General features: G+C 47.6%; 1 protein-coding gene across 1 annotated transcript in view; it reads left to right on the forward strand.

The window, feature by feature from the left end:
• LOC102565360 (sodium/hydrogen exchanger 10) overlaps positions 1-12577 on the forward strand; it is a 192129-nt gene that overhangs the window by 88679 nt on the left and 90873 nt on the right. The window contains exons 13-14 of the mRNA XM_059721332.1: positions 7602-7699; positions 9126-9245. Of these exons, the coding sequence (XP_059577315.1) occupies positions 7602-7699; positions 9126-9245 (218 nt within the window). The remainder of the gene's footprint in view (positions 1-7601; positions 7700-9125; positions 9246-12577) is intronic.

The following is a 12577-nucleotide window of genomic DNA, read 5'->3' on the forward strand; positions in this document are numbered from 1 at the left end:
GGCGAAAACTGCAGGGATGGCAGCTCTGGGTGAGGTCACAAAGCCTGCCAAGTTTCAAGATCGGTGCAGGGGTTTGAGGGGAACTGCACCTCAAACTGCGGGCAAGCAAAATTCGTGACATGGGTAACACTGTGTGTGTTAAGGCGCAGCAGGGGGAAAGCTGCAGGGGTGGTGGCCTCTGCTGCAGCCACAAAGCCTGCCAGCTGTGAAGGAGATAGGGGTAGGAGGGTTCTGGGGCCCTGCACCTCTAACTGCTGACAGACAGAACTCATGACATGGGTGCTTGTGCAGCTGACTGTCTCTGTCTTGGGGCAGTTGATTGTCTGTATTGATTATTTCCTGTCCTTAGTCTATGGTTTGGTAGGTGTTGAATTTTGCTAATTAACTGGCTACATTAGCTAGCTATTGTATTGAGCTGGTCCCTGAGTGAATCATGATTGATTGGTAACTGGTAACACAGTAGCTTAGCTGCCAGGCCTGCAGTAGTGTCTTCCTCCCCCCCCCCATACAGACACAATTAGTTGCACAAGCATCGATGGCACAAGTTTTGCCTGTCAGCAGCTAGAGGTGCAGGGCCCCAGAAGCCCGACTCCCTCTGCACTGATCTCCTCCACAGCTGGCAGGCTTTGTGGCCGCAGCAAGGGCTACCATCTCTGCAGCTTTCATCTTGCTGCGCCTTAGCATATACAGTGTTACTCATGTCATGGGTTTTGCTTGTCCGCAGCTTGAGGTGCAGTTCCCCCAAACCCCTGCACCTATCTTGTTGAAACTTGGCAGGCTTTGTGGCCTGAGCAGGGGCTACCACCCCTGCAGTTTTCATCCCGCCACATCTTAGCACACACAGGGTCATCTATGTCAAAAGTTTTGCCCGTCAGCAGCTTGAGGTGCAGTTCCCCCCAAACCCCTACACGATCTTGAAATTTGTCAGGCTTTGTGGCCTCAGCAGGGGCTACCACCCATGCAGTTTTCTCCCCACCACCCTGTGGTTTAACACATATGAGTTTTGCTTTCAAGATATGAGTTTTGCTTTCAAGAATTTAGGGTGCAGTTCCCCCCAAACCCCTGTACCAATCTTCTTGAAACTTGGTAGGCTTCATGCTCTTAGAAGAGGCTGCCACCCCTGCAAGTTTCATCCAAATCAGACTAAAAATAATGAAATTATAGAGATTTAATTGATTCCCCATTAAACCCTATGGCCGGATCTCCAAGGTGGCTCCAAAGCTTCAGAGCCACTTCGGCCGGATTGAAGCAGAAACCCAGTCCAGAGCTCCGGATCGGATCGCTGGTATCCGAAGTGGCCGGATCTGAAGCCGGATCGAATAGCTGCCTACTTGCACAGGCCTAAAGAATATGATATGGCACGAGTGACGTACATAAACGCCAATAGTTTAGTTTTTGTGGAAAATACCTCTCTAAGAGCCACATTGACAGTAAGGTAAAGAAGAATTCTTTTCCTTTTGACTCAGGCTGTCTAACCGTAATTCTGATTTTACATAACAGAAGTGTAAGTTTTTTTTAGACTAGACTATTGCTGTCAGTTATGAGGCAATTCTTGTTCTGTAGGCAACAACAATTATATACTGCTTTAACATACTTAGTATATGACAATTATGATCTGCCCAGTTGTTATGGTTTTATTATAATGTTATGAAACCTTCATTCTTACTTCAGTAGTTGTGTAAGACTTTATTTATAGTAACTGTTAAATCTGTGCTGTATGTATTTTGGTATAACGAGATCTATACTAGTACATATACATGGGTATAATTCTTCCTTGCCAGCAGATGGAGGTAGAACACTTGCATATTATGCCATCATAGGATACACAATTTCTCTCATTCCAGCTTTTGACAACTACAAGGGTCCTGAAGCATGATAATGATAAGAGCCACTCTTTATACACTCTAGTGTGTAGTATAAACAGCTGTCATGTGCAGCAGCAACCTTGGTGTTTAAGATTTGGTACTATAAGCATACTGTGGGCCAAGACTTTCATTCAATATCTCCTCTCCCCTCCCCCACAGGAGAGATCTGTCTAGATTGTGTGGAGGACACATTATTTATTTATTAATGCACTTTTGCTAATACACATTAAATCTAGTACCTCTGGGCATTTATATATATGCTTGGTGGGGAGCACTTTAATTAGAGTGGCTCCTTTAGTTAAAGCTCCCCAGCCACATTTTTCAGTGCAGGGATGCTGATATACATGATGCTGGAGTCTGCTGGAGCACAGTAACTACCACGCTCCAGCAGACTCGATTAATCAAGTCTACTCTGATGTGCTGTAATTACAGCATGTTGGAATAGCTTCACTGCACGTGTATAGGTGCCCTGTGCTCTTTAGTTAATGCAAATTAAGATAGGCTAATGTGCATTTTGTTAGTACCTCACAATGGAGGTATTAGATTTAATGTGCATTCACTAAAGCACATTAATGCTCGTGTAGACACACCCTCCATTGTGAGGTACTAGAAAAAGGTGCATTAATCTATTTTAATGCACGTTTGTGAAAGTGCAGTTTTTTGTGATGCTTTAACGTGCATTAAGATAAACTAATGCACATTAAAGTGCATGTGTAGACGTGCCCACTGATATATAGGGAATCACTTGGGGCTCCTATACACATGCAGGGACCCTGCTCTGATGTGCTGGAATTTGATTAATCGAGTCTGCTGGAGCATGGAAATTGACACGTTCCAGCAGACTCTAGCATCTCATGTATCAGTGTCCCCATGCTGAAAAATGGTAATGGGGTGCTTTGAACTAAAGCTTGTTCAATGAGCTTTAGTTCAAAGTGTCCCACTGCCATTATTTGCAGGTAGCAAATTTAATCATGATTAAGGGTTGTTACTGTGCAGTAAGCATATGCGCATGTAAACACATGTTTACTGTGCAGTAAATGAGGCATCTGCACAGTAACATATCTTGTGTAGACGCACCCAGTATGTCAGTTTTTCAAACTCAGTGCTGCCAGACACTAGGGCTGTGTGAAATTTTGCAGGATGTTTCATTTCAAAGGTGTTTTGATGTGTTTTGAGCTCAAAACTGCAAAATCAAAATGAAACAAGCCATTGAAACAGCTTTGAAATGAAACAAGGGCACTCGAAACATTTCAAAAGTTTCAACATGTTTTGAGTTTCAAAGCCGGTCTTACTTGGCTTCAGCACCGGTCCCAGCTGGCAGCAGCAGCCTCCTGTCATCCAGTGCAAATCCAGGGGCCGTGCCCCCCAGGAGAATTCTGGCATATCCCCCCAGCCTTCCCAGGGGTACAGGCCCCTGGATCTGCGTGCTGGATGACAGCATGCTGTTGCTGCTGGCTGGGGCCAGCGACAGCACCAATCTTCCTGGCACTGGGTGCAAGCTGCGCCCAGCGCTGGTCCCAGCAGCCTCCTGTCATCCGACAGGCAGATTAGGGGCCTGCCCACACCCCTGGGAGGGGTGTGGGGCTGCTCTGGATTCCTCCGGGGGTTGCAGGCCCCCGATCTGTCTGCTGGTTTGCAGGAGGCTGCTCCTGCCACCTGCAGCTGGTGCTGGGTGCAGCCCGCACCCAGCACCAGGAAGATTGGTGCTGCCGTTGGCCCCAGGTGGCAGAACCAGCCTCCTGTCGTCCAGCAGGCAGATTGGGGGCCCACACCCCCGGGAGGAGTCTGACAGAGCCCCGCAGCCCTCCTAGGGGTGCGGGTAGGCCCCCAATCTGCCTACTGAATGCCAGGAGCCTGCTGGGATCAGTGCTGGGCTCTCCCAGCGGTGGGTGCAACTAAGATTGGTGCTGTCACTGCCCCCCCCAGTCAGCGGCAAAAGCATGCTGTCATCTGGTGCACAGATCCAGGGGTCCAGACCCCCAGGAGGGCTGGGGAATGTACTAGAATCCTCCCCGGGGAGCATGGCCCCTGGATCTGTGTCGGATGACAGGAGGCTGCTGCCAGCTGGGACCAGCGCTGAAGCCAAATAAGCCCAGCTTCAAAACTCAAAATGTTTTGAAAGTTTTGAAATTTTTCAAGTGTCCTTATTTCATTTCAAAGCAGCAGCATGCTGTCTTCCGGTGCACAGATCCTGGGGCCCATACTCCTGGGAGGGCTACCAGGGCTCTGCTGGACTCCTCCTGGGGGTGTAGGCCCCTGATCTGCCTGCTGGATCGCAGGCCACCTGGGGCCAGCAGCAGCACCAATCTTCCCAGGCAGCAGGAGCAACCTCCTGTCATCCGACAGGCAGATCGGGGGCCCGCACCCCTGGAAGGAGTCCAGCACAGCCCCACAGCCCTCCTGAGGGTGAGGGTCCCTGGATCTGCCTGCTGGATAACAGGAGGCTACCACTGCCAGCAAGTGACAGTTTTGCTTGTCAACATCTTGAGGTGCAGTTTCCCAGAACCCTCTGCACCTATCTCCTTGTAACTTGGCAGGCTTCAAGCCCTCAGAAGGGGCTACCGTCCATGCAAGTTTCTTCTGAATCAGACAAGAAATGACAAAGTTATAGGTAGTTTCATGCTTCCCCATTATAGCCTACGGGCAAAACATCAAAACAGCTTCAAAACGGCAAAACAGTTTCAATGAAACGAAACGGAACAGTGCTTTCAAAACTAAATGAAACTTGAAATGAAACACTGTTCCACTGAAATGTTGAAATGAAAGTCAAAGCGGAACGGTGTTGTGTTGCGCAGCCCTACCAGGCACCATTAGAAGCTGAAACTCTCTTCCCCCTGAAAGGACACTTGGGTTGGCCTGAGATCCCATGTTGAAATCCTCTATGCAGCCTGACACCAAATCTCCACATGAACCTGTGTCAGCCTCAGTGCCAGTGAAGCTAGTATTGGATGGGCCCCCTGAATGTTCCAGAGGGAGATCACCAGTTAGGAGCACATCCGGAAAGCCTTTACTACAACCTGTCAGCCTACAACCACCAGATTCCAGATGGAGCAGAAAGGGTCCTAGGACTTTCCTGCATGCTGAGTCAATTATTGAGGCTCAGTATGACTCAGTCAAATTATGGCTTTGGAGTCATCTGTGAATGAGAAAGTGTATGCAGTTTATTATTTGAAGGAAAAAAACCCCCAAATAACTGGAGTTACTTTCATTACTGTCCACTTACACATTCAAATCCTGCCTTCCTTTTCTTCTTTGTTGTAAAGCATAATATAGGATTTTGCTGTTGAGAGGAACCTGAGGAACAGGAATTGTGCCATCCTTTATGCCATCAGCGTGGGGCAGGAAGGGAGGCAGTGCAACAGTGTTTTCTGTGGGTATTGCTAATGCAAAAAGTCTGATCAAGGGCTCAGGGCATGATATGCATCCCCAGGTGAAATGTATGTGGAAAAAAATCTCTCAAAGAACCATAGTTACTAGTAAGTAGTTTCATTTTCTCAGAAAGTTAGGAAGTTACTCAAAACAGAACCATTCTGTAATTTTATAATATAAGGTCTAAGGGTAGTATTGAAATAAATTAACTTTGGTGCTGAGGAGGAGATAATCATCCACCTACTCTACTTTCTTGACATTCTCTATAATTGATCTTACACTAAACATCAATCTTTTTCAGATTACATTTTAAATATTAACATGCCATTGCAGTATCTGTAGTTGATGTTTCTTTACCATTAATACTTATATTAATTGCATGTAACCTTAAATCTAAACTAGATTTCTAGTTATGCTGATTAGGCCTGTGTGAGTCAGCAGCGATCCGATCCAGCTTCGGATCTGGCCACTTCAGATGGCCGCGATCCGATCCGGAGCTCTGAACCAAGTTTCCTCCTCGATCCAGCCAAAGCAGCTTCGGAGCCGCCTAAGAGGTCCGACCATACAGTATAATGGGGAATCAATTTATAACTTTGTTGTTTCTTGTCTGATTTGGATGAAACTTGCAGGGATGGTAGTCTCTGCTGAGAGCATGAAACCTACCAAGTTTCAAGAAGATCAGTATAGGGGTTTGGGGGGAACTGCACCCCAAATTCTTGAAATCCAAACTCATGTCACGTCTAGGCATTACAATGTAGGGTGAAAACTACAGGGGTGGTAGCTCTTACTGAGGCCACAAAGCCTGCCAAGTTTCAAGAAGATCAGTTTAGGGGTTTGGGGGGAACTGCACCTCAAGCTGTGGACAAGCAAAAAATGTGCCATGGGTGACACTGTGTGTGTTAAGGCACAGCAGGGTGACAGCTGCAGCAATGGTGGCCCCTGCTGAGGCCACGACACCTGCCAGCTGTTGAGGAGATCAGTGCAGGGGGGTTCTGGGGCCCTGCACCCCTAGCTGCAGACAGGCAAAACTCATGCCAAGACTGTGTCTGTCTTGGGGCAGTTGATTGTCTGTATTGATTCTTTCCTCTCCTTAGCCTGGTTTTGTAGGTGCTAATTGATGCTCGTTAAGTTGTTATGTAGTAGCTAGGTCCTGTGTATTGAGCTGGTCCCTGAGTGAATCATGATTGATTGATTGGTAACTGGTAACACAGTAGCTTAGCAGCCAGGCCTGCAGTAGTGTCTCCCCTCCCTGCCCCAAGACGGAGACAGTCAGTCTCGCAAGCACCCATGGTACAAGTTTTACTTGTCCACAGCTTGAGGGGCAGTTCCCCGCAAACCCCTGCACTGATCTTCTTGAAACTTGGCAGGCTTTGTGGCCTCAGTAAGAGCTACCACCCCTGCAGTTTTCACCCTGCTATGTTGTAACGCCTAGATGTGACAAGTTTTGCTTTCAAGAATTTGGGGTGCTGTTCCCCCCAAGCCCCTGCACCGATCTTCTTGAAACTTGGCAGGTTTCATTCTCTCTGTAGAATCTACCACCCCTGAAATTTTCATCCAAGTCAGACAAAAAACCAACAAAGTTATAGATATTTAATTGTTTCCCCATTATACCCTATGACCAGATCTCCGAGGCGGCTCCGAGGCGGCTCCGAAGCTCTTCCGAAGCTCCGAACCACTTTGGGAAGCCTAACGAGGCCAGCGCTTCAACCCGAGCGTGCTGCTTCGGACCCCAAAGCGTCCAAAGCTTCTCCGGATCCGAAGCTCTGTCCAAAGCCTTGCACAGCCCTAATGCTGATATAGCCTCATTCATGTGGAACTTGCTCTGTTGTAACTGAGATCAGCATTTGGTCCTGGCTGGCTTAAAGAAATATATCCCCTTTCCTTCCTGCTTCCCCAGACAACCTGCACAAACCAGGTTGAGCAATTCAAGAACAGAAAGAATTATTTTTATGGAATAGTAGAAGTTGGACTATTGTTGCAGCCATGAAGTTCCAGGAAATGTATGAAAGGCAATCATATTTGTGATATCTTTTATTGGACCAACTGTATAGTTTAGGAAAACTGTTGGACAAGCTTTCCAGCATCAAGTGCCTTTCCTCAAGTCACTTAATGCCCCAAAATGCATCCAGCTACTCTCCCACCTATACAGATGGTCCAGTAACAACTATCACAAAAAATCCTTGCCTGTTATAGAATGTGTACATATTACAAAGGCAAGTAAACAAAAAAATCCCATTTATTTCCATACTTAATTATACACCTATATTTTTATTTAATCAAAAATAACAAAAGTCAGATAGTTTTTGGTCATTGATTTTTGCTGTTAATTTTCATGCTGTGGTTATTTTTTGATTTTTTTTTAACTAGGCCAGTTATCAGAAGCAATATAATGCTGGAATGCTTAACCAAGATGCTGCCCAAACATTAATAGGTGCTGCAGAAAGCTATGTTGATGCTAAAGGGAAGTAAGTGCTTAATTTAATTTAATTTTTTTTAAAGAGGAAAATCATTTGGATATTGCAAATTATAGGTCACCCATGCCCAAATACGGGTGTAACCAATATTTATAATATTCACATTACCTATATTTGTTCTTACGAATGAGTAACATGTAGATGCAAGCAGGGCAAGTACATGTTTTTTAGGCTTCCTTATTGTATTAAAAGTTTGCTCTGGCTGTATATATTCTACATATGAAAATAGTATGGGAGCAGTATGTAATATGAAAATTGCCTGACTTGATACAGACAGTACAGTAATTTACAAAGCTGTCTGTACAGTAAAGTTATTATCTGAAATAGTTGTGCCCTCAAGCATGATTTGCTTCAGGCAAGCCTGCCTCATAAACTGGAAGCAGTTTAGCCACTCCTGTGCAGCACTTGGGGCATTTTCACACATGCTCTGGATGGGATGGGGGGAGTGCCACTCAGAGAGCCACTCTAATTAAAGTGCCTGCAGTGGCTCTCGTGTATCAGCAATCCCACACTTCAAAATGGTGGTGGGAGTTCTTTAACTAAAGCTCATTGAACAAGCTGTAGTTAAAGTACCCCCGTCAGCCTCCCCATGCATCTACAAGCACCCTTGGTGTGTATTAATTAGCATTACTGAGTAGCAGTGCTAGTTAGCTTGCATCAAAGTAATTGGCCCACTTGTGTGGTTGTTACACTAATTCTGATTTAGGAGGAGGCAGACATGGAGGCCACTAAAGCATGTTAATTAGCATGCTCTGACATGCTTTAATTACGGTGTGATGCCTCCAGTGTCTCATGTATCAGTAATCCTGCACTTCAAAATGGCAGTGGGAGTTCTTTAATTAATGCTCATTGAACGAGTTTTAATTAAAGCACCCGGATATATATTTTTGTCTTTGACCATACATATGTTGAACCCAGAGCTGGCTCTAGGGGTGTGTGGGGCCTGGGGTATAACAGGCTGTGCAGGGCCAGTTTGGGGGCTGGGGGGTGGTGAGCGGCTGGAGTGCAGAGCCGGTGGCACATGGCGGCCAGTGGGGACTGTATGGCACTGTCCGCGGGGCCTGGGGCAGTCGCATTGATTTGCCTCCCCCAAGGGACGGCTCTGGCTGAACTCATTTACCTAAGTGAGGCACAAATTGAGTTTTACTTAAGCAGGCCCAAATTGAGTGCAGAATTTGATCCAATTATATTGTTATTCACATAATCAAAGTGTAAAATAAGAAAGAATACTATAGCATTGAATATTTACTACTGCATTTATGAAGCGTCTGTTCAGGTGATACTGTAAATTGGATCATCAGCTGTAATAAATTTATGTTGCTTTACTCCAGTGGAGTTGTACCAATTTACACTTGTTTGTATATTATAGGTTTATTTCCAGCAGTATAATCTTTTTGTTTTAAAATAATGTTCTTAGGTTTATGAATATTCATGAGGTAAAGACATATTGGGAAAGCAAAGGACTATTTGTTCTTTGTAAGAGACTGCTTTCTGATTGGGTTTACAATGTGAAAGAAGAAAAATCTAAGCCTTCAAGGTAAGAATAGTACAAAAATTCTTAAATAAAGTTTTATATGTACTACATCTCAGTTTGGCCATCAGCACAAAATTATTATTTTTACCTGTTTTTAAGATTATTCTTTCATACCATCTTATTGTTTATTCTTTCAGCATTTGCAATGTTTTCAGTATATACAGCATAGGAAAGAGCTTTTGAAGTGATTTGTATATGTTTTAGAGGGCGCATCCACACATGCAGCATGTGTGCTTGCAGCAGCTCAAATAGAAGCGGTGCAAATTTGAGCCAGGGCTTTTTGCCTCAGCGCACATGTCCAGACATGCACTTCGGTGTGGGGCAAAGTGTGCGATTTGGGGCAAAATAACCCTGCCTGTCTCCTCCTGGAGCTAGAGATGATGGCCCCAGCAGTATAAAAACTTGCCCTAGCAAGCAGCTCAGGACTAGGCTACTTGCCCTTAGGCGCTTCTGGGGCACCCAGTGGCAGAACCTGCTTGGCGAGGGCATGGCTGGAGCACCCAAGTGACTGAGTCTGTACTCCACCCTCATTCCATGAGCCACTGGGGGCCTCAGCTGTCGGCTTCTCCATGGAGCTGTCGCCACGGGCATATACGTGTCAAGCTTCATGGACACCCCGGTCTCCTTCCCCTTCTGCACGCAGAGGGAAACCCTGGTGCACGTGACCCTTGAGTGTGCCAGGCTGCAGCCCCTCCACCTCCAGAATCTTCTGAGATTCTGGTTGAATTTCACCCCCCACCTTTTTGTTTTTGGTCACCCCATCCATGGCCCCAAGTCCCAGGACCTCCTGGTCAACTTCCTCCTGGCCCTGGCCCTGGCCCTGGCCCAGGCCAACTGGGCCCTGCACTTGGCCAAGAAGGAGGCTTTGGCTGGGAAGGTGCCCGGAGACTGTGGGACCGCTTTCCTCTCACTTGTCCGTGCATGTTTCTGGGCAGAGCACCAGTGGGCAGTGTCCACTGGCTCCTTGAATGCCTTTGAGGACCGGTGGGTGCGGCCTGGGAGGCTCTGCTCAGTGCCCCCCTCAGGCACACTCATTTTCAAGTTTTGACCCTTTGATCCACATGACACTCCTATCCTGTTTTTTTCATTAGTTGTCCCAAATATTTTCTTGTAGCATTCGCCCATTAGTCCCCATACAATAGGGGCTACTAGTTAGCCAGGTGGGCATTAGGGCCCACGGTATTTGAATGTTATGAATAGACAGGAGCTTCTGGGGGAGAAGTCTCTGAGAGAAAGTTGGACACACCCCTTCCTATCTCAGGCAGCTGTTGTTGCTGTTGCTGTTGCTGCTGCTGCTTGATCTCAGGAGCTTCTCGGGACACCACCCCTACTTCTTGGGGAAGTAGACCGTGCACCATGTAGGCTGTTGCTGCTGCTGCTAGCCTACTGAGGAGGGAGCTGAGGAGGGAGAGGAGGATCCATATGGTCAACTGAAGACTGCAGCACTGGTGTCATCAGGAAGGCTTTGGCTTTCATGACCACAGCCTGCTCTTTGGCGAGAGAGGCAGCGAGCTGCTGGGAAGAGATGGCCTCCACCTCTCTCCTCTAGGGAGGAGGCTCTTCTCAGCCAGACTGGCTGACCTGCTCCAACTAAGCCCGCTGGGGGATGGGGGGGACTACCGCCACTGCTGGCCCGCTGAGCAATCCTTGCAAAGCCAGCAGATCACGGCACTTGTGAGCCCACCCCTGCCCCAGCCCTGGTAAAATCTGTAGGCAAGGAAGGAGCCCCCCAGGGGACACTTGCTTGCCTCTACACAAATGCCAGGAGCTTGGGGAATAAGCAGGAGGAGCTCCTGCTCCTGCTCAATGCAAATAATTATGATGTCATAGGGATAACGGAGACCTGGTGGGACTCCACCCATGACTGGACCACGGGTTTAGATGGCTATACCCTGTACAGGAGGGATCGTGTAGATAAAAGGGGCGGGGGTGTAACTCTCCACGTTAAGGAAAGCTACACATCCCTGCAAGCTGATATGGGCGACCAGGGTAGACGACTGGAGACCCTCTGGGTTAAAATCCTTGGGGAACATGGCACAGGGGACACAATGGTGGGAGTCTACTACAGACCTCCCACCCAATGTCCTGAGCTTGACCAGGAGTTTGCCCAGGAACTGGCTGAGGTGGCATGCTCCAGGACCATGGTCATCATGTGTGACTTCAATTACCCGGACATCTCATGGGAGGATCGCTCAGCAAAATCTGAGCAGTCGCAAAGCTTCTTCTCATGCGTGGAGACCTCTACCTGACTCAAGAAGTCTATGGGCCAACGAGAGGCAAAGCACTGCTTGACCTGGTACTCGCTACTGGGGATGACCTAGTCGGCGACCTAGTGATTGATGGGAAGCTGGGTGACAGCGACCACGAGCTGATCACCTTCACCATCCACCGAAAAGCTGGCAAGTCAGTCAGCAACACGGAAGTCCTTGACTTCAGGAAAGCCGACTTTGACAAGCTCAGGAGGCTTGTCAGTGAGGCCCTAAGGGACCATGACCACAGGGAGAGGGGAGTTCAAGAAGAGTGGTTGCTCCTCAAGGAAGTGATCCTCAATGCACAAACTAAGTCTATTCCATCTCAGAGGAAAGGCAGCAAGAGGGCACAGCAGCCCCCCTGGCTCTCCAGGGACCTAGCAGACCTCCTGAGGCTAAAAAGAAAGGCCTACAAAGGATGGAGGATGGGAGTCACCTCCAAGGAGGATTATTCTGCACTGGTCCGGTCCTGTAGGGAGCTGACCAGGAAAGCCAAGGCTGCAACTGAACTCCAACTAGCTTTGAACATCAAGGACAATAAAAAGTCCTTTTTCAGATATGTGGGGAGCCGGAGGAAAAGCAGGGGCAACATTGGACCCCTGCTGAACCAGATGGGGCAACTGACAACTGATGCCCAGGAAAAAGCCAACCTATTAAATAGGTACTTTGCGTCGGTCTTTCATCAGTCCCATGGGACGCCCATGCCCGCTACGGGACAGGGAAGTCCGGGTGAGGGTGATCCCCTGCCCTCCATTAATGCTGACTTCGTGAAGGAATATCTTGAGAAGCTGGATACCTTCAAGTCAGCCGGCCCTGACAATCTTCACCCCAGCGTACTCAAGGAGCTGGCGAGCATCATAGCCCAGCCTCTAGCACGGATCTTTGAAAACTCTTGGCGCTCTGGTGTAGTGCCCAAAGACTGGAAGAAGGCCAATGTGGTGCCTATCTTCAAGAAAGGGAGGAAAGTGGATCCGGCTAACTATAGGCCCATTAGCTTGACTTCTATCCCGGGGAAGATCTTAGAAATGTTTATTAAAGAGGCCATCCTTAATGGATTGGCCGATGCCAACATCTTAAGGGATAGCC

This window comes from Alligator mississippiensis, chromosome 2 (assembly GCF_030867095.1).
Source record: "Alligator mississippiensis isolate rAllMis1 chromosome 2, rAllMis1, whole genome shotgun sequence".
NCBI lineage: Eukaryota > Metazoa > Chordata > Crocodylia > Alligatoridae > Alligator > Alligator mississippiensis.